General features: G+C 69.2%; 1 protein-coding gene across 1 annotated transcript in view; it reads right to left on the bottom strand.

Annotated features, from left to right (window-relative positions):
- NAV1 (neuron navigator 1) overlaps positions 1-21,924 on the bottom strand; it is a 130,130-nt gene that overhangs the window by 39,050 nt on the left and 69,156 nt on the right. The window contains 2 exon segments of the mRNA XM_028531110.2: positions 13,601-13,948; positions 16,665-16,767. Of these exon segments, the coding sequence (XP_028386911.2) occupies positions 13,601-13,948; positions 16,665-16,767 (451 nt within the window).

Raw genomic sequence — 21,924 nt, 5'->3', positions numbered from 1 at the left:
CACCCGGGGCAGGGCAGGATGCTCACAGCCCAGAGCCCCGGGCGCCTGGGCGCGGGGTGGGGAGCGGCAGGGAAACCGACGCAGAAGGAGTCACCTGGCCCAGGCGAGGGGGGGGAGGTGTGCCCGGCTCAGGAGGGTGCTGGAGTCAGCGAGGGGGTTTTCGTGTCCCGCAGAGGGGGGCGGGGAGGGAAGTGGGGGTGGCGCCAACCAGCACTTTCTGGGGGCGCACCACCTGGGTCTGCAGTGAGTTCTGAGCGGCAGCGGGGGTGGAAGTGGGGGGTCGCCAGTGGCCCCTTCTCTCCACCGTCTCCAGGGCCTGGTGACCCAGGACTGGGCCCGGGGTCTCACCAGAAGCACCCCCCCCCCGAAGTCCCTAGACAGACCTGCTCTCTGGTCCTGAACTGGCTGCTCAGGAAGACGCCCCCACTGGGCGCCTTAGCACAGCGACTCCAAGGTGCGGAGAGTCACACCCCAGAGGGGCTGCCGCCTGCCCCACCGAGCGGGAGCCACCGGGACCCTGGCTCCCCAGAGGCTGCCCCCCCCACCCCCCGCCCTGCCCCGTTCCCTCACTCCTGGGCTGAGCCTCCACCGTGGAGGGCCTTGGGCCCCTCCCAGGAAGCCTGGGGTCGCAGGAGCCGGTCGGCGGGCTCCAGCCTGGGCCCTGGGGGCGGAAGGGTCAGGGCTCTAGGAGACCCACCTCCTGCTCCGTCCCTCGCCCGCCTCGCCCTGCAGGCCGGGCCAGACCCAGGGGAGAGTGGGGTGAGGGGGGTCCCCGGGAAGCTCCCGGAAAGAGCAGGAAGCCCGTTTCCTCAGGCCGCGGGGGATCCCCTAATCCCCTCTGGGGGCTGGCTGTGGTCACTTCCCCTTGCCTGGGGGGGAGCCTCATGGCAAAGCCCTGGCCTTTCAGCGCTGACCTGCCCCCTCCCCCCAGTGCCGGGCTCTCATCCCTCCCAGAGCCAGCCCCAGGCCTCACTCCCCCCCCCCCACAGCGGTTCGACCCCACACCCGTCTGGGCTCCCCCTTCGACCCCTCTCCTCCTTCCGGGGGGGGCACAGCCTCTTCCTGGGCTGGGGGCCCCTCCACCAGCGGTACGGGGGCTGCAGCCCAACTTGAGCTCCCGGTTCATTCACGGCCCCGCCCCCGCCCCCCCACTGGTGGCCACCGTCCAAGTTCCATTAAGTTGGGCCATTGTCCCAGTCCCCGGGGAGTCCCAGCACCTGGCCTCCGCGCCCCCTTCCCGGGCTCCGCATTGCATCCGCTGCTCACCCGGAGGGGGTCCATGGCCACACGTCTGGGCCCCTGGCCGGGGAGGACCCCCCCCCACCCCAGCCCAGGGCTGCACACCCAACCCCAGGACCCGCTCCCGAGCGCCGGGACTCACCTGCGGGGCAGGCGCAGGGTCCTCCGCGCCCTGGGCGGGGGCAGGTGGAGCATCTTCCCGGCCGAGGCCCTTGGCGGCGGGGCCCGCGCGGGGACCGAGGTGAGCGCGGGGCCACGCGGAGGCCGGAGCGGAGCCCGGCCGAGCCCCGCCCCCTCCTCCCCGCCCCGCCGCCCGGCCGCCCTTAAAGCCGCAGAGCCCTGTTTCCCGCGCGCCGACTCCGCCCCCACCCCGCGGCGCGCGCTGCCGGCGGGCCCTTTAACGCCCGGGCAGGTAGACAAAGAGAGGCTGCGGCCGCGGGCCGGGCCGGGGGGCTGGGGTGCAGCGGGGCTGGGGGGCCCTGACCCTCCGTAGCCGGGGTTCCACACGGCCAGGCGCCCCCACCCTGGAGAGCGGGAGGGGGTCGAGATGCAGCCGGGCCACCGCCTGCATCCCTACCTGAGCCGACCCCCACCTTAGCCGCCACAGTTAACCCCTGGGATGCCAACTGTGGCCCCTTGGGCGCCCTTCCTGGGCTGCGGTGGTGGAGGGGCCTGAGCAGGGCATCTCCAGGTCCCCGAGGTGCCTGGGTGGTGGGCACGGGGTCGGACCCCCCCACACGCCTGAACCCCAGGGGGGCTTCCTCCCAGCTCCCCCCCCCCCCCCCGCAGGCGCTCCAGGCTTGGAAGGTTCGAGTAAGCACAGGCAACCCGCACAGGGGCCGAGGGGCCAGAGGCGAGTGAGGCCCTGGTGCCCAGGGTGGTCGGAGGCAGACTCCCCAACAGTCCTACCCACATGGGGGAGGGGGTGGGGGATCCCGCCCCCTCCCCCCCACCCCGCACTGCCTCAGGCAGTGGCCTGCACACCCCAGCATCCGGGCCGGGCGCCCCGTGTTGTGGGGGGGACACCCCGTTCCCACCAGGAGCATCTCTGCCCCCACCCAGGGGCACTGGCCCCTGGTGAGGGCAAAGGGCCCCACCGTGAGGCCGGTCTAGGGCGGGAGACTCGTGGGGGTCCGGCAGTCGGGCTCGCCGAGGTTTGGAAACAGGCAGATGGCACCTGCGATTCCTCTCATGTTTCTCGTCCTCGCCCAAGCACAGGGTTTTCGTTGCTCTTACAGAGAGAGGAAGGGGGAGCAACGCCGTCGGGAGAGAAGCATCAACTGCCTCCCATTCGGGCTGGGACGGGGGGGCCGCAAGGGCCTGCTCCCACTGGGGATCCCACCCACCGCCTGGGCGCTGCCCCCGCGGGGGATCGAACCCACCCGCAGCCTTTCAGGGACAGGACAACGCCCCCACCCACTGAGCCACACCGGCCGGGGCAGCGTCTGAGACCTCTCTACGCAACACCGACACCACCACTAACTGTCTTGAAACAGCGGCCCCACCCAAGGCCTGAACGGAGACGACCTCCGACCTCAGAGCCGGCCTGGCCTGGCCTGGCTTCCGGCTGCTCCTTGCTCCGACTGAGCCGCCCAGAGCCCCGGGCCACCTGTGCTCCCGGAGACCTGTGCCGTCATCCCCTCTGGCTTTCTGCCTCCGTTTTCACTCCCCCAGCGCTCGGGCGCCCCGGGGTGTGGGTGGGGCCGAGTGCTAAGGAGAGACCTTCTCCCTAAAGCCTGAGGTGGCCGCAGCAGCGCTGGGTGAGACCCAGTCAGAGGGGTCAGTCTCTCAGGGCCAGCTTCCTCCACGTGCTTCCTCCTAGTTCCAAGGGGCCGGTGGACGTTTACCACGTCCCCCCCGAGTGGGCCGGGGGGGGGGGGACCTAGGGCCGACCACCAGGTCCCCGGAAGACCAGCCGTGAGGGGGGCGGAGCCCGGCAGGTGGTTCTCCCCCCCCCCCACAGTGTCCCATCTCAGTGTGGGCGTGTCCTGGGACCCTCCCAGCGTCCCTCTCTCGGTGGGGGGAGGGGCTCTGCCTGCGCAGCCGGGCTGGACCAGCGGGCTCATCTGGGGGACAGCTCAGAGGGCGGGACCCCGGGGGGCTCTCTTCAGCCGGCCAGCGAGGAATCCCAAGTAAACTTTGTCCCCTCTCCGAGGCCCGAGGACGTCCCCAGCGGGGGGGTGTTTGTGTCCGGACAAACGGCCGGGCACGTTTCCCACGTGGGCAGAGCCTGAGGGGCGGGAGAGGGGCCGACAGGGGTCAGGTCTGGGGGACTTCGCTGTCCCTGGACACGGCTCCGGTCCCGCAGAGCCCCTCGCCCTGGGCAGCCCCTGCCCGGCCTCTCACCCCCCACGGGGCTGGGGGGCCGGCCCCAGAGAGAACAAGCCTCACGTCGCAAGGTACACAGATGTGGAATCCCTGTGGGGTGCAGCTGAAACTAGTACAACATTGTTCGGCAACGGGGATACATCGATTTTTATAAAAAGAGAGGAGGGAAGCCCTGGCTGGTGTAGCTCAGTGGATTGAGCGCGGGCTGCAAACCGAAGCATCGCAGGTTCGATTCCCAGTCAGGGCACATGCCTGGGTTGCAGGCCATGGCCCCCAGCAACTGCACATTGATGTTTCTCTCTCTCTCTCTCTTTCTCCCTCCCTTCCCTCTCTAAAAATAAATACATAAAATCTTAAAAAAAAAAGAGAGAGAGAAAGAGGAAGAAGTGTCAGGCAGCTCAGCCCAGGGGCGGGCGGGATCCTCAGCTTTCTGAGACCCCGAAGAGGGTTGTGTGCTGGGGGGGGTCTCCAACCCTGTCTCCCCCACCCCCAGGTCTGAGTCCTGAGCCCAGCTGGTGGAACCCGGCAGCACAGGGGCCGGCCCTCTGCGGCCCGCGGCCCTCCTCCAGGACTAGGTGGGCTGCCCCCGCCTTCCTCTGCCTTCTGACCCCTGTGCCCTTGGCAGAAACTAGGGGGGCTGCTCCAGGGGAAGGAGCAGGCCCAGGGGGAGGGTTGCCCCTTAAATACACAGCGTGCAAGTCAGCACCTGCACTTTCGGCCGCCCCAGGCCCTTTGGGTCGCTGACTGGACAGTGGCAGTGGGGAGTGCGGTGGGGCTTTTGTGACCCCGGGGAGGCGGGCCTGCCCCTTGGGGGGGGGCGTGACAGCATGGGGGGTGCCTGGTTGACTTGAATACAGTGGGGGGTGGGGGACACATGGCGGGGGGGCTCTCCTCCCCCTTTCTGAGGCTCCTTCCTGTGTCCCGGCTGCGTAGTGGTAGCCGGGGGCAGAGGGCGGGGACAGCCCAGGCCCACGCAGAGGAGGGGCGACGCCCTGCTGACAGCGGGGGGCACAGGCCTCCTGGGTGCTCCTCAGGGAGCCCAGGCCAGGACGTCACAGTGGCTCTTTGCAAGGGGGAAACTGAGGCACGGAAAGGCCAGGGAGTGCCCGGAGCAGGGGCAGAGCCCCGACTAACACGCATGGGGACTTCCCAGCCAGGTTCCTGCGAGGGGTGGTTCCCGCGAGGCCCCGGAGGCCCAGGGTCCCCAGGACCGAGGCTCCGTCTCCAGCAGCGACACCCACAGGACTGGGGGCGCTGTCTCCGGGTGTCTCCGGACAAGCACCTCAAGGGTGGGCGGGTCGGCCAGAGGGAGGCTGGGAGGAGAGAGGGACTTGTCCGGAAGCTGCACTGGGTCTGGTTTCCAGGGTCACCTGCCTGGGTCTGATCACACACCTGGTCTCCTGTGAGAGCCCCGAGGAGACAGGGTCCCAGGGAGGCAGCCCCCGCTGTCCCCGACCCTCCCTCACTCCCTCCTTCACATCAGTGACGAAGCGATCAGCTCCCACAGACGGGGTGCCCCTGCCCCCCAAGTCTTGGCTGGTGGGGAGAGCCGGGCCGGAGGCCCCATGCATCCCAGCCTGGCTGAGCTGGCGGTGCGGGCAGAGGCAGAGGCAGAGCCAGAGCATTTTACTGTGTGTGGGGGGGGGGGGGCAGGGTGACGGGAAGGAGAGGGTCCAGGCAGAAAGGAGGGACAGAGGACTTGGGTTGGGTCCTCGGCGAGGTGGCCCCACGGTCACACTGCTCTCGGTGGGGGGACCCGACCGGGTGGCTGGTCCCAGACCCCACGACCCCCGAGTCTTGGGGAGCCGTCTGGGCGGCCTTGACTGAAATATCCACAGAACCACCGGCCTGGCACGCTCACACCCGGGACCTCGCTCCCCGGCAGCGTGGGGGCCGGGGGGGGGGGCAGGGTCCTGACACGCCTGAGCGGCGAGGCCCAGAGAGGTTGGGAGGGCGGCTTTAGGGGGTCCGGCCTCAGGCGTGGGAGCCACGGCGATCCAGTCCCTCGGGGGGCTCCTGACCTCTCAGGGATGCTGCGTTGTCGTCAGGAGCTCTCTGTGCGTGACCCCGGCGAGCTTCTCTGACCCGGGACCCGGCCAGGCTGCTCCTCACCTCGCCACCCCTAGGCCCCCGACCCGAGGACAGGCCAGGCATCCCCGAGAGACCCCTTCCTGTGGGCAGAGGTCCCGGGTGTCAGAGCCGGAAACACTTCCGAGACCACGTGGCTCAGCCCCCCGTTTTCACAGCGGGACAGTCAGGGTTCCCAGGGGGCAAGGGGCTGGTGCAGGGCAGTGCTGTCCGGGCGGGTTGGTGCCGCTGCCCCCCCAGCGCAGCCTGGGGCTCGGACAGAGGGCTCGGGGCACGGCGGCACGCTCTGGGTGGCGGCACCGTGGTGCACGGTGCAGCGTCCCAAGGCGCGGCCCCGGCCCAGCTGCGGCGTCTCTGGGGAGCCGGCGGGCCAGCTGGAGGAAGGGGTCATGCTCCAGCTGCTGCTGCTCCACAAACATTTACACAACCTCGGAGGGGACCTGCCGTCCCCACCACCCCCACAGGCAGCCGGGGGACGGGCGGGCGGCAGGGGGACACGGCCTCCCCCGCGGGACCTTACAGTGGGCTGCTGTTCTCACGGCCCTCGCTCGGGGCCCTCCTCCCACGGCCACAGCCCCGCCCCCTGTGTGAGCCTCAGGACCCGGGGCAGCCGGGACGATGGGACGGGGAAGAGGCTGACCGTCCTGTGAGGTCGGACGGACCCTCAGCTGGCCTCCCTGGGCCGTGCGTGACGGTGTGCAGACGTGTGCACGCTGTACGAGCATGTGCACACGTGTCCGAGATCTCCCAGCTCAGGTCCCGGAGGCCGGAGCCATGACCTCAGAACAGCCGCTGCCCCCTGAGCTCCCCCTCACGGAGCCGCGTCTCCGGCCTCCGTGGAGAAGCAGAGAAGGAGCTCCCCTGGATCCGGCTGAGAAGGACGGCGCACCCCCCGTCTGCTCAGTCCTCGGGCCCCTTCACCGCGGTGGCTGCACCGGCGCCGCTCCGGTTAGGCACCACGTTCTCTCCCCGAGCTCCGGGCCCTCTCCGGCCCCCGGGGCTCTGTTCTCCCCGGAGCTGCTGGGCAGACCCCCTGCAGACACGTTGGAGCCAGCCCCCCTCTCCCCCCGCAGCCGGGAGCCCAAGTCCGCGTCCAAGACCCCCAGCTACCCCCGAACCCACTTCCGACCGCTGTCCCCTTGCTGCTCTGCGTCGGCCGTGGGGCTGCCCAGCCTCAGGGCCTTTGCACGCGCTGCCCTCACAGAGCCGCCTGCCTGCAGCCCCGCGCCCAGGGCCCGCGTCCGTGGCTCTGTCCCACCCGATCCGCCCCCCCCTCGCCCGGCAGCACACCGCGCCACCCACGCTGCCACGATACACGGCTGGTTCGCCCCTCTCTCCCGAGTGTGAGTCTAAAAGAGATTCTTTTCTCTCCTGCTGCGTCCCCAGATGCCGGGTCCAGGGGCTGCTCTACGAATCCTCAGGGGCTCTACGGGTCAGCACCACGAGGAGGACATCATCACCACTGTTCCCTCCGGACGGCGACTGGGAGCACCCAGAGGCAGGGCGACGCATTCGAGGCCGCGCAGGCAGCGAGGGGCAGGCCCAGAGCTGACCCAGTAACGTGGACTCCGGAACGTCCCCCCGATGGTGCCGCCCTGCCACCCAAGGACGGGAAACTAACTGCGGGGCCCGGCGGGGGCGTCCAGAGTCGGGGCAGCTGCGGCCTCCACCCCCTGGGGCCCCGACTCCCGGCTGGAGCCCCCAGCACGCAGCTCCTGGCTCCGAAAAAACCCCGGAAACAGGGGTCGTCTGAGGAAGCCCGCTCCACGTGGGCATGGGCCCCTCTGCGGAGGCTGTGGGGGTCGGAGAGCGACGGTGACGGCCGGCAGATGAGCTCTGTCCCTCCCCCTGCAGTGGCACTCGGCAGAATGCCGGTGGTGCTGGGAATCCTGCCCCCCGGCTCTGCTCGCAGGGCCCCGTCACTCCGGACTGGCCCTGTCATCGACCCCGTGGGGGCAGAGACAGAAGCCAGGAGGGACCGAGGAGGGTGACGGTGAGGAGAGAGGCCGGGAGAGGGCAGGAGGTCAGATGAGGAGGGTGGGGGTGGGGTCAGCAGTCAGTCCCCGTCTCCCAGGCTGGAGATGCCCCACGGGGACAAAAGGACAAGAGAGGAGACACACGAGAATCCCCTCTGCACCCCCCGCCAGGACGAGCTGGCAGGCTGCTGAGGACGCCCCGCCCTGCCCCGGGGTGCTCGCCACAGCCTGGAGGGGTCCCCCACCACCCACTCTGCCTGCGTGGAGGCTGCGCACCCCCTGCCCTCTCGCCCTGCGTCCCCTGCCCCCCGCCAGCTGCCGCTCACCCCGACTTCGGACAGGTCTCGCATTGTCTGCCCGCCTCTCACCAGCCCCCCCCGCCCCGGAGCGCCCGCCACGCATGTGCTGGCCCCGGTGTCGGCCCCTCCCGCCGTCTCTCTGAGGCCCCGGCTGCCCGCGCAGTGCCTGGTGGTCCGTCTCTCAGGCGGCTGCGTGCTTTGGGTCTGGGGCCGACTCTTTCCGTTGTCAAACGCCCGCTGTGAGGCGTCTGCCTCTGCGTGCCACATTGTAGCCGTGACACCGTGGCCGTGGGCGCCCCGTGCACAGCTCCGTGGGCAAGGCCCCCGCCCGCCCTGCTGGCCTGTCCTCAGTGGACAGAGACGCCTGACAGCCCGGGGCCGGGAGCTGGCCCCTGGTGCTCGTCCGGGGACAGCGGGCCGTTGAGCTGGCCCACAAGGACCGGCATTCACAGAGGCTGGGGGGCGGGGCGCCTGCTGCCCGGGGCTCTGTGGCTGCTTGTGGTCCTCTGGAGCCAGGCCCCGTGCGGGAGGATGGGGTCACCTGGGGGCACTCCAGGAGTGCTCTCCGACACAGCTCGGTGCGTGGACCCCAGCACGGCCTCAGACTCCACACCCGGTGGAGGCCGGGAGACGCGAGGGGCACTGTCCCAGGGAGCTCTGGCTCCGGAGGGAGGGGTGTGATCCCCGCTATGGACACGCTCCCAGGCTCCAGGTTTGGGGACCCGTGGGCTGCAGACAGAGGGGAGCGGCTGCGGGGGGGGGCGCTGCGGGGCCGCGTGGGGTGCAGGCCTGGGCTCTGCTCCACAGATGCCACTTTTACGTGCTGGGATCCTGGCAAGCCAGGGAAGCTGGCTTCCAAGTCCTCATCCAATTCACAGCGTTGCTCAGCCTGGTGAGACGGTGCCGAGTGGGTGTTCTGGGAACCGAACGTGCTACGCTGTCGTTGGAGGATCGTGAAATCCTCACGCGTCCCCACTGCGCGTACAAATGAGACACGGGCTCCAGGATGGGACCGCAAGCACCTGCCATGGGGTGCATGACGGAAGGCTTCCTGGAGGAGGGGGATTTAGGGAAGACAAGTGGGTGCGTGGGCACGGCCGCCCGGGCAGGCGAGCTCCGGCCTAAAGCCTTCAGGACCGTCACGGGCTTGGTTTCCCAGGCACCTCTTGCCAGAAGGAGGGAGGGAGGTAAGGTTTCCTCCGGAGCCTCTCCTGCATCCCTCGCGTATATAACAGGGCATCCTGGTGCGCAATATGCAAACGACAGTCCTAATCTCGTGTCACCACTGCCACCACCACGGGGACAGTCCTCCCGAAGCCCTGGAGCTGGGGTCGGAGCCCCTCCCGGCTGGCCGCGCCTCCAACCCTGTGCTCCTCCTGCAGCCTCAGCACTTCCAGGCACCGAGCGGGCCCGGCTGGCTGATCGCAGAGCATAAACAAGCCTTGTGGGGAAATGCAGGGGCTGACGGCAAGAGAGGAGGACCAGGGCACAGGCAGGCAGGTGGGCGCGGCTGCCGGGAAACGCCAAACCCACCCCCACAGCCTCCTCAACCCCCGTCCCCACCCTGATTGTCAACCAAATTGCCTGTCATCAAACTCCACGAAAACCCGGCAGCTCAATTGTAGGTTACTAGGACACACGGAGGGAGGGGCCCCTCGCAGCTTCAGCCCTCGCGGTTGCCATGGCGACTAGCATCCATCCAGCCGCCGCCGCTCTGGAACACCTGGCTTGCTCGCGCCTTCCGCCAGCCCCGCTGGGCCGGGGCGCACTGCGGAGGGGCACCGCCCTTCTGCTCGGAGAAGACAAGGGCGTTTCAGGGGCCGGGGGCTCTCTGGAGCCACCCCTCCTTCCCGCCTGCCCTCTATGATGGATGCCACTTGTGTCCCACCTGGGTCCCCTCTGCCGCGGCCACGGCCCCCGTGGGTGCCGACGGAGTGCCCCGAGGGCCCTGGGGGCTGGCATGCGGCCTGTCTCCCAGCGCAGCAGCCGGGACCCCCTGGGAGACAAACCCACCCTTCTCTGTCCCCTGGATGCCGCAGAAAGTCCCAGCAACCCCTGCGCCCCACCACCCTGCAGCCCTGCAGCCGAGCTGACCCCTCGCTGGGGTCCTTCCTCCCCCTCGACTCCCTTCCCTGCCTCCTCCGACCAGGGCTCTGCCACCGCCGCCCCAATAAACACCTCGGTGTCAGACCTCCATCTCTCGGTCACTTCTGCGGGACCCCAGCCCAGGACACTCTTCCGGTGTGACGACGGCCGCACTCGAGGGAGGGGCAACAGGCCCGCCAGCCAGGGCGGGGTGGGGAAGAGGCCGCTCACCCGTGGGTGCCGTGTGCCGCCGGCGCAGCCGCCCGGCAAGGATGCAAGGATGGCATCCCTGGGTCCGAGTGTGGCCGTCGTGCTGGGCAGACGACTGAGGAGGCCCCTCCCGGGGAGCCCCGGGGACATCAGGTTCAAGGGGGAGGGAAGGCTCACACACACTCTCCCGGGCTCTGTCGTCACTGGGCGTTGGCTAGAGGCGCTGCCCGCGAGCGGCACTTGGTGCGCACCCAACGTCACCTGCCTGAACCCTCACACCTTCCCGACCTCGCTGCCCGCCGGGCCAGCTGCAGCGGCGGGAGACCAGGACCTCGCCCGAACTCGCCACCAGCGAGGGGAGTCGGGATTCGAACCCAGGCAGCCTGGCCGCCTGGGGCTGCCCTGCCCTGCCCTGGCCCAGGAGGCCTCCTCCTCCTTGTGCGACTCAAGGGCAGAAACTGTTTCGGCGCTGCACTCGAACGCCGGGTCCCCCCCGCCCCAGGGTGGCCCCCACCTCCCTCTGCCCCAAGCCTCGTGTTCCAAGGGCCCAAGCCAGGCCCGGTCCAGCGCTCCACCGGGTGGGCCGCTGAAGGGCCCCCAGGAAACAGAAGACAAAGGCAGAGGGAAAAGATGGCTCCTCCAAGCTCCGACAGGTCCCCTCCTCCTCCCTGTACGAGCTACGAAGCCAGGGCCCGAGCGTGCGAGGGAATTCCTACGGCAGAAGGTGGGTGGGCGTGCGAGGTCGGACCTCTGCCATCCCCACCGACCTCGAGCGGCCCGGCTCGGGAGGCCGGGCGGCGTCTCCTTAAGGCCCCGGGCTCACTGCCCCCGGGCGCACAGAGCCAGCCCGGCGAAGGCAGGGGCCTCCCGCTTATTTTATTTGACGTTTTTCAGCGCCAGGGCACTGCAGAGCCAAGCAGGAAACAAATCCCATCTGCTCCCGAGCCCCCCGGCCCCTGCCCCCCCCCCGCCACAGTTCAAGAGGACAGGCGGGGGAGGGTGGGGGGGAGGCACGGAGGGCGCAGAGCCCCGGAACACGCAGCCCCCCTCGGGTCCCGCTGTTCCGACACACGCCCACGGAGCGGTTCCGGACGGGGCCTGCGGCTCGGCCCGAGGTCCCGTGGCCCTGGGCTGGGGCCCTGGACCAGAGTCCTGCTGGGGTCTCTAGGGACACAGCTCTGTTCCAGGCGAGCGGCTGCCCTGGAGCCGTGAGACCTACCAGCGCCGGGGCAGGCTCGGCCGAGACCCCTGCCACCGACCCTGCAAAGCTGGGCACAGCCGCCCGACGGCCACTGGCAAGGACAAAAGTGGACGCACGGGGAGGGGACGCAGGGAGGCCAGGCTGACCTCCTTCCCGTCTGGGCCCACGTGGCCCTAAACCCTGTGAGCGGGGTGCCGGGGTCGGGGGACAGATGGCCGTGCACCTTATCTTCTTATTAGATTACATTCCAGGCCTCCCTATTTTTAGAGAAGCAAATTCCTCTCCTCTCTCTCCAAGAGGGAGAAGTGCCCCGAGCTGTCATCTGGGACAGGGAGCAGCCACCTGGGAGCTGTCTGCTGTGTCAGATGTGGGCGTGGCTGCGGCTGGACAGTGCCAGTGGGGACCCGTGGAGGCGACAAAATCTAGGAGGGTCACGGACAGCTCGAGAGCTTCCGGGGCGTGACTGGGACAAGCGGGAAAAACTGGCTCATTTCAGAAAATACTAAAATAAACTGGGGACTCTGGCCAGGGCTGAGGGTGGGGGGCAGCGGTCCAGAGGCGAGAAGACGGCATGAGGAAGAGGCTGCAACATTTGAATGAAGAGTTACGCCGACTATTCCCCGCCCCCCCGCATGACAAAATTTGAATCGCCAGTATGCAAAAGTTGCAATGAAGCAGCTGTTACGTGACTATTTAGAAACTTCCTTGCAACTTTACTCCATTTGAAATGGGGTAAGCTCCCCGACACGGAGCCCGTGCAGGTGCAGGCTGAGGGCGTGGCTGCCCGAGAAAGTTCTTGCACTTGGTGGGAAGGGGGACTCAGCCACAGCCCCTGAGCTTTGGAAAACCAGGGCTCTCTGGGGCGGCCCGGGATCTGCTGGCGAAGGTCCGAGATGGGACTCGGAACCCGCCTTTCTGAAAAGAAGGTTCCCCAGCAGGCACTGACGTCCCGCTGAGGGCACGGACGGACAGGGTCCTCTGTCCCCCAGCCTCTGGGGAGCGGTCCGCCCTGGCTGCTGGGCGGGCAGGGGCTGGGGCCTGGGAGCTGCCTGAGGGCCAGGGCCTGGGTCCTCCCGGCACCTGGGGGGCTCTGGGAGCAAGGGCTGGGCTGCCCTCTGCCCCGCCCAGCCGGGAGGCCCCACGGGGCGAGGGGCTTCCTGGGCAGAGCGGCCGGCCGGCCAGACTGCGGAGCACCGGCAGGGCCTGACTGCACCCTGACCCCAGCTGCAGGCTGCCGGGCCAAGGCCGGGCCCTGGGGGTTACAGGCAGTAAACAACCCTGCTTTGGCGTCAGCTGTCTGGCTGCCGAGCCGCCGCCTCTGCTGCACAGGCCCTGCCAGGTCCCCCCGGCTCACCCCGGGCGGGAGCCGTGGGTGGCCTCAGCCCGCTCCGGCCCTTCCCTCTCTCCAAGTTGGAGGCTTTCCTGGGGAGAGGTGGTCCCCGCCGCTACCTGTGTGGTCCCTCGGAGGGTGGAAACGCGGCCCGCTGAGACGCCCGAGAAGCTTCCAGAACTCTCCAGAACCCACGCGGCTTGGCCAGCCCCTCTCTCCTCCCAGCCTCCCCCTCCCTCCTCGGCTGTCACGCCAGGCGGGTCTGCAAACCCCACCCTGTGACCTGGGGCAGGAAAAGATAAGGACACGGGGATCCACGGGGCGAGGGCAGGGGCAGGAGGGCCCAGGACCGGCGGGCGGGGGGGGGCGGAGGAGGGCGGCGAGGAGCAGACACCGGGGCCACGCGGAGCGCGGGGCCGGGGGGCCAGGGAAGGCGGTGCAGCCGCCGCGCCTGCCATCCCGCCTCAGGCAGCGGACACGCACGCACGTCCACCCCCCCCTCAGCCGCCCCGGAGACGGGCAGACGGGTCTCCTCACCCTCCCTTTCTGCACAAACGGGGAAGCGCGTGAGGTCGGCAAGGCCCACGCACCCTCTCCAGGGCCGCTCCTCCGGGCCTCGTGGGGTCGAGGACCAGGGACGAGACACCCCACAGAGTGACAGCCCCAGGGGCCAATGAGGACCGGCGCCAGCCCCGCCCACCCCAGACCTCAGCCCTGCGCCCCGCGCGCCAAGGCGAGAAGGACCGCGCGTCTCCCGGGGCGGCCACCACGAGGACCCGGGGCCTGTCCCAGTGCAGCGGCCCGAGGCCCCCCACCCCGCCCCGCGGGCAGGGCCCGCCCTCACCCGGTGGTGATGTCGTCGTCCTCCGTCATGGTCTTGCCCATGAGGTCGCTGTCGCTCATGTAGCCGGACTTGAGGTCGGCGTCGTCGGCGTCCAGGCGGGAGGCGTGGCCGAGCTTGCTGGGGCTGCGCATGGGCATGGTGTGCGAGTAGCGGGCGCGCTCCCCGTGCGCGTACCAGGCGGGCGGCCCCTCCGAGCGGCAGCTCCCGCCCACCGAGGGGGCGTCGCCGGCCTGCAGCCGCGGGCTCGCCTGGCCGTAGCGCCAGGACAGAGGGGACGAGCGGTTGGACAGACTGGACACGCTGCGGGGGTTGGCGTCGTCACTGTCGTAGCAGGTCATCTCCAGGGAGCTGGGGGGCGGGGGGCCGGGTCACTTTGGGCACCAATGTCTGGGCCCTGCTGCCTGCCGGGCCACCTCCTCCAGGAGGCCCTCAGATTGCTCCCAGAGCCCCCGCCTGCCCAGGCCACCCCCTCCAGGAGGCCTCCGCTGTGGGAGTTACGCCTGTCATTTGTCATCTCAGGCTGTCGGAGGAGATGATTTCGGAGCCGGGAAGGCCACCGGAGGTGCCCCTCACAGCGCAGACTCTGTGGTGGGGGCTGACGGCCACTTGCCCGTACGCCAGCCCAGGGCAGCGCTCTCCCCCGCTGGGCAGCAGCGGGCACACCAGCTGACAGCTACCTCGGCGGGGGGCTCCCGGCTCACACCTGAGGGCAAAGCCCTGACGCAGCGCCTGGTGCGCAGCCGCGCTCAGTGAGCGGGGCGGGGCCAGGGAGACCTGCGGGCAGCTGGGGGTGGGGGTTGGGGGGGTGTTTCCGGCCGCCCGAGCATCAGAGCCTGCCACTCGCTCTGTCCGCCTCCCCTCTACGGATGAGTGGAGGGCCGGTTCATTCCAAACCGAGGCAGCAGCGAGGCGGGAGTGGGGTACGGGGGCGCAGGCAAAGCCCTGGGGATCTGGGGCGGGTGGCCGATTCCCAGGGAGACTGGCCTCGGCCCAGGCCCGGGGCAGCAGGGAGGGGCGTCACCAGAGAACCCCTTAACTGCATGGTCAGTGGGGGGGCAGGGAACAGAGGGGGCAAAGGGAGAGGTCCAGGGTCCCAGGCCCAGGCCCAGGGCAGCTGGGGGACGGGCGGCATAGCTGGTTCACACCGCAGAGATGGAACAGGGCAGGGCCGGGCCCCTGCTGAGTGTCCGGCTGGAGGGCCGATGCCTGTCTGCCTGTCCGGCTCTCGCCCGGAGCGCCCCCTCCCCCCCCGCCCACCCCAGACCGTCCCTCCGTGCCTGGGTCGCTGGGGGGGGAGGGCTCTGTTCCGGCTTCAGGCCGTTCCCAGGCCTCCATCTGGGGGGCACGTTCTGTGGAGGGGCAGCCGGCCGGGGGGCAGAGGAGGGAGTTTCGTTTCCTCCCCAGTCCTGCCCCCTGATGCGAGCGAGGCTCCCCTTGCTGGGGGAGTAGGGGAAGCAGGGCAGGAACAGAAGTTTCTGGAAGGAACTGAATCCAGCACCAGCCTGTGAGCTCCCGGGCGAGGACGGCCCTGCCAGAAGCCCTCCCTGGGCCGTGGGCCCCTCGGGCATGGCGCCCAAAGGTGCTGGGCAGGTCCGGGCACCACGCAGGGCTGGCCCCGGCCGCACGGGTCCTGAGCCTGCAGGACGCGGACCAGCCTGTGACTCGGGTGACTTGCCCAGGACGCCCCCTCTCTGCCTGGGGACGGAGGGCCTGCACCGTGCCCGCCCCGGGGCTGGGGGAGGGGCTGGGGGACGGGAAGCACTGGAGGGAGAGTCGAAGGGGGTAAGGACTCAGGGGGCCGCTGTCCGCTCTCCCCGCGTGGGAGCGGAGGAGCGGAGGAACGGGAACCCGGGCTCACAGCAGAAGTGGCCCTTGGTCCGTGTGAACAGAAAACCGGGACTGGGGCTCTCGGTTCCCTCTCCCCTGCGGGGAGACAGCAGCCAGAGGCCCGAGGTGCCCCCAAACTGGTCAGCTGTGTGCAAAAGGCCTTTGGCACCCCTGCCCCCCACAGTGCCTGCCTCTGTGGTCACGAGGCTCTGCTGAACCTGGGGGGCTGGCTGCTCAGAGTCAGTGGCCCCAGGAGGCTGCAGCCGCCGCCTCTGCCCTTTCCTGGCGGTGAGTCACTCGGGGTGTGACCGACCCCCTTGGCAACTAAGTGTTTTCAGGGGCCGGGAGCAGCGGATGAACGCCGAGTGCCGATCCAGCAGCTTCCCTGGATGGGGCAGGAGGACGTTCAAGACCTCATCCACGGGGTCTCTAATGCAATGGGGCAGACCCCCGTCCCACATGGGGTGGAGGGTGGGGGTTGAGAGATAATGAGGTCTCCGTCCCTGGAGGTATGTAAATTTACTCTGGGTATCACTGGGCCACACACTCGGTCTAACAAAGTCCTTTTCCCACTGTCCCTGTCTGTGTCCCAACTCTGTTCTCGTTCTGCAGCCCCGGGAGATGGGGAGGAACCGATTTCCAGGCCAGCTGGAGAGGCGGCCAGGCCCTCTCTGTGCCTCCCTGTGTCACAGCCCCACGATTTCCCAATCCTGGCTGCTGCCTGCTGCCCCCCACCCCCACCCCCACCCCCACTCAGTGCAGCCAGGCCCTCGGTCCCCCCTCCCTCAGAGCCGCCGCATGAGCTCAGCAGGGCGGCCCGAGGCGGCGGCGGCGGCTGCGGCAGTGAGGGAGGCTCTGAGTCACGGCTGTGCTCAGGCCGCCCTGCAGGGGGGGGGGGATGGTGATGCCCAGGCAGCTGGCAGCCACAGGTCCCGGGCGGTGGATGGGGCGCTTGCCCACACGGCACGGAGTCTGGGCAACGCTGTGTGTGCCCCACTGCGCCAAGAGGGACCCTGACCGCGGAGCACAGAGACCCCGGGAGCAGGGAGGGCAGCCTCCGACACCTGAGTGTGAGGTGGGCTTCGGTGCCTCGCGGACAGGAGCGCGCTCAGTGACACCACGTGTGTGACGCAGGAGGGGAGGCGGAGCAGCAAAAGTGCATCGGGGGAGACCTGGGGCCCCGGAGGACAGGAGCGGGCAGTGGAGGGCATGACCACCCCCCCCCCCCGCAGCGTACCTGTGGGTGACCTGGGACCCGCGCAGGCTGGACATGGTCTCCTCCAGGTTCTGCCGAAGGTCCAGCACGTTCTGCACCGTCCTCTTCCTCTGGGACTCTGGGTCTGGGGGGCGAGGGGAGCGTGGGGTGAGTGCGGGGCTCCCTGCTGGGGCCCTGGGGGTCCGGGAAATGGAGACAGACCATCTCCCTGGGGCCGGCCCCCTGCCTCTCAGGCCGTGTGCAGCCCAAACCCAGGCCCTGGACCACTCTGCTCCCACCCACCCGCCCTCGCAGGGGGCCGAGGTCAGACACGCCGTGCGCGCCCGAGAGCACAGCAGGCCCCAGGGCACGCACCGTGGGGCCCCGAGCCGTCCCTCCCTTGCTCATTTTGACGCTGGGGCCTGTGGCCACTGAGCAGAACGGAGCCCCCAGGGCCTCCGGGGGAACTGCAGCTCCCGGCCCTGGCCCTCTGCAGCCCACCCTGCCCCCTCAGTGCCCCACCCCCGCCCCCTCAGCAGGAGAAGGAGGTTCCTGAGCCACTGGAGGGAACACGTCGGAGTCCCTTCAAGAGGCCCCTCCCCCACGACGCCGCTGCGGCCGGCGGGCAGGGGCCAGGCGGCACCTTGCTGGGAACCCGCGGCCGGCCCGGCCCAGCCCGGCCCGGCCCCGCTCCTTCCCCTGCCGGGAGCCCCTGGGAGCGGGGTGGGGTGGAGGGGAGCGTCTCCTGTGCGCAGCACCGTGTGTCTAGGCCTCCCGACCGGCCGCTCCGAGGAGGGGGCTGCCGCCCGCCCCACGTCACTTCTGCGGCCGCCGTGCCCGTCTGTCCTGGCACGCGTCACCTCCTGAGCGGCCCCCTGGCCGTCGTGGGGGAGGGCTGGCAGGCAGCACGACCGTCAGAAAGGTCACGTGTGTGTTTCTGGTTCCCGAACGCCGGCGCGGGGACCGAGAGTGTGGTGCCCAGATGGGGCCCCGGGCCAGGGCCACGCGGCGGGGGGGGGGGACGGGGACGGAGCCTGGACAGAGGACACGGCTCCAGGGGCCTGCAGTCCCAGCGAGGAGGTGGCCAGGAGTCGCCCGAGACCGCGAGCGTGCCCGCCCTCCGCGCACAGCAGGTGCTCAGTGCACATCGCTGCTGCCGCCATGGAACGCACACGCACGCACACACACGCAAGCACACACACACACACACACACGGGAGAGAGCGAGTGGGCGGGAGGAGGCCCCGCAGGAAGGTGTCCTTTCTAAGGGGAAACGTGAACTCCCGGCGGCCGGCCTGGGGAGGGCCGCCCGGGTCTCCTGGGTCACGGAGGCTCCTGACAGGAAGAGACACTCCTTGCGTCTCACTGCACCGGGCCGGGCCCTCTTCCCCGTCCGCGTCCTTCCAGGAGCCCGGCCCCCGGCCCCCCCACCCCCCGGCCCCACCTTGTCTCCCTGCGGGCACCGCCGGCCGGACCGCCTGGAGGCCCAGGGTCAGAGCCCTGGGGTCCTGGGGAGGGGCTCCGTCCCTCCCGGCCGCTGAGCCACGGGCCAAGGTCCAGGGAAGGGCTACTGGCCGGAGGCCGGAGACGCGTTCTTGGGCGCCTCCCCCGGGGGCAGGTTCTGAGCGAGCGGAGGGTGGGCCGGGGACGGAGCCGGGGTCGCCGGGGGGGGGGGGGGGGGGGGGGGGGGGCGGCAGGGTGGGGTCCCGCGCCCAGCAGTGCCCTCTGGTGGTCACCGTGGGCATGCCACGCTGCTTCCCCAGGGCCCCTCCCAGGGCGGGCCTGGGGCCTGGGCGCCCGAGAGGTCGGCTGCGCCCGACACCCCTGGGTGACGGCGTCGCCCCAGGACGACGGGCTGATGGGGACGTGCAGGAGAGGCCTCGGAGCTGAGCCGGCTGCAGGCCCTTCGCCGGGGCCAGGGGACAGTCGGACAGTCACACCCGCCCGCCCCCGGGGCAGGCGGCACCTACAGAGGAATCCGCCCTCCCCCACCCGGCCTGAACGCTCGTGTGTGTGTGTGTGTGTGTGTGTGTGCGCGCACACGCGTGTATGTGTGTACAACGTGTACACACGTGCACACACGCTCCTCAGCTAGAGGAGAGCAGCATTGGCTCCACCCTGGCGTCGCCGTGGCGATATGAGGTCGCCGTGGTGACAGCGGTGCGGTGTGCCCCGGGCATCGGCAGGGCCGGGGCTGCTGCTGCTCCGCACACACCGGGGCTGCCACTCACCCGAGGCCACGGAGCGTGCCCGTCTGACGAGAGCCCGGGCCACGGGCCAGCAGCCGCGCCCAGCACCCAACGTCCCCCCGCGACCCAGCCGCACGGGACCCGTCCCTGTCTGTCCGACCCCAAAGCCCCTCTTCCCCCACCGTGGTGCAGCAGCATCTCAACATACAGGGCGCCCCCTGCAGTGGTCCAGCGGGGGCTGTGACAGCCCCCCCCCACCGGCTCCAGACACGCGTGGCCCAGCACTCCTGCAGACGGGCACAGAGGGACATGTGCAGACACGCCACCCACACGGCTGACTGGGGGGACCCCAGAGTGGCGGGTGACTGATCCAGGGGAGGACGGCCCAGGGTGCAGGGACCCAGCCACTGGGCCGCACCCGCCAGGGCAGGGGAGCACGGGAGTGGCAACGGGGTGCTTCTCTCCGCCCCGACGTCTGACAGCAGGCCGCTCCGGCAGGCGAGGCTGCGGACGCACCGACCGGGCTCTGAGAGGCAGAGGGGACAGTGGCAGCCCCCAGAGTCGGGAGACCCCAGTTCTGATCCTAGGACTGCCCTTCCAGCGTGTCTGACCCTGAACTAGGCGTCTCCCCTCTGTGACTCGGGGTAGTGATGGCGTCCACCTGGAAGGGCTGCTGGGATGGACACGAAGGGCTTAGTCTGGGGCCTGCACACAGCAGGTGCCCTGCAAAGGCCCGCTAGCATCCGTCAGGGGCTCAGGGGGGCCGGGAGCAGCGGGCACACCCTGCAGGAGCCGTGCCCGCGGGCGCAGCTCAGGAGGAGCCTGCACTCTCCTCTGGGGCCTCGCACTGGCTGGGGGCGGTGCTCACCCAGGGACAGGCCCCGCACAGAGCCATCCGGCCTGACCCCCATGGTGCTGACGTCGCATCTGCAGCCAGTCGCAGCTGCAGGCACGCTGGGCCTCCGGGGCTTCTCCAGCCAGCAGCCTGAACCCTGTGTGGCCGCCTCCCCCCGAGGGCGGTGACCCTGCAGACCAGGGGCACACGGAATGGAGGGGGACTCGAGCGGACCGGTCGCCCAGCAGGCACATCTCCCCACGTCCTGCACGACTTTAACTGCTCACTGACAGTTCAGTCACCTGCAGTAACTGCCTGTGGAACCCTTGGCTACTCCCACCCACGTTTTCCAACCCACGTTAGCAGGCTCACCCAGGGCAGAGCCGCAGAGAAGGGGGGGGGTTTGCACCGACAGCCTGACTGGCCTTTGCTGTGAACGGCCAGGCTGGGGGGCCAGCAGGAGGCCACAGGGGAGTCGAGGGAGGACGACACTTCCGAGGGCTGCCATTTCAGAGCTCCAAAGAGTCACCTTTCTCACTGGGCACCTGGGGGGAACAGGACCCACGCGGGCCCAGAGCAGGCAGGCTCGCCGACGTCACCCAGGCTGTGACGGGGGCAGGTGTCCCCTGGCCGAGGCTCTTGGCCCGGGAGCACCTGGCCTCGGCTGGATGACCCCCCACACACAAATCTCTCTGTCCTCCGGCAGAGCACAGCGGCTTCTCCCACGACAACCCCACCCCACCGCCCACCCCTTTCCTCCCTGTCTGATGTCCCCAGAAGCCCTGAAAGGCGGCTGCTGGGGCCCCGCGCGGAGACACCCCACCTCCACGGAGCACGCCGGCGGGGGACCGTTTGCTCTGCTACTAATCCGATCGTTTCACTCACCCCCCACATAAGTCACAATATTGTGGGGGCGGTTGTCACCGAACCCTGCAGCGTGACAAATCGCACGCTTCTCGGTGCTGAGATCCCCTGCTCCCCAGGCGAGCTCCCGGAAGCCCCGATCCTTGTCTGAGAATCCTGCGCCCTCCTGCCCAGCTGGTGAAGTGGACGGGGCCGAGAGCCCGGCGGCGGGGACAGCAACACCTGGACCGAACCAGGACGGAAGCAGGCAGGCAGGCAGGGCCACGTGGGTGCGCTGGGCAAGGACAGGGGACCTCGGAGACCAAAGTGGACCTGGGCCAGAAAGGGGGCCGTGCACGCTCACCCTGGCCTGGAATTGCCCGGCAGGGTCTTTCCCAACCACCTACAGTGTCGGCTTTTTTCTTTTCTTTCCTTTTTTTGGGTGTATAAAGATTTGACGTTTGTATATACTGTATACATTGTGTCACTGCATACCTTGCACTGCATACATTGTATCACTGTGCACATGATGCATCATTGGGTACACGGACATCTGTGTACATTGTATACATCGTACACATCGTATCACTGTACACGTTGTGTACATTGACATTTGTATACATTGTATACATCGTACACATTGTGTCACTGTACACGTTGTGTACACGGACATTTGTATGCATTGTGTATATGTCATGTACGTTACATCACTGTGAACGCTGTGCCCCTGGACATTTGTACACATCACAAGACGATCCTCCCCATAAGAGCCTCAGTCCTGAGTCTCCAGCAGGCACTGTGCTCAGAGGAAGTGTGAGCCAGGGAGGGGGGGAGGGAAGGCAGGTGGGGCAGAGCGTGCTACTGGGTTTTTCCACGGCCACGAACTAGCTGTGGGGCCCTGTGCACACCACTTCCCCTCTCTGGGCCTCGGTTCCCCTATCTGCAACAGGAGGGGTCCCCACAGCCCCTCGCCGACTCTGACAGCCAGGCTCTCCGGCTTTGTCACTGGCCGAAACCCATCCGAAGCGTGTTTTCCTCCCAGGGCGCGTCCAGACTGCAGACACCAGGTGTCAGCCAGAGGTCACAGCTGGCGGGCGGATGACACGCAGGGTCACATTTTGAGATCCCCTGATGGGGCGCTGCACGGCCCCAGGACACCTCACTGACCTGGGCTGGATTTCCTGAAGCCTGGGGCTGGGCTGACTCCTGGGCACAGAACCACGTCTGTTCCCTGGGAGAGCCCTCGGGCCCCTCTGCGCTTTCTGAGGAGAGGAGCCCCTCGGTCAGGCTCTCAGGAGGTGCAGCCCGGTCCAGCCCCCCGCAGGGTCTCCGGGGCAGGCTGCCGAGAAGGGCCACCAGGGGGTGCTGCTGGTCCTCTGCCACAGGGCCCGGGGCTGGCAGCTGCCGGGCTCGGGAGCAGCTGCCTGAAGCATGTC

The sequence above is a fragment of the Phyllostomus discolor genome, chromosome 15 (assembly GCF_004126475.2).
Source record: "Phyllostomus discolor isolate MPI-MPIP mPhyDis1 chromosome 15, mPhyDis1.pri.v3, whole genome shotgun sequence".
Lineage (NCBI taxonomy): Eukaryota > Metazoa > Chordata > Mammalia > Chiroptera > Phyllostomidae > Phyllostomus > Phyllostomus discolor.
This window is presented reverse-complemented; position numbering and strand designations above follow the sequence as displayed.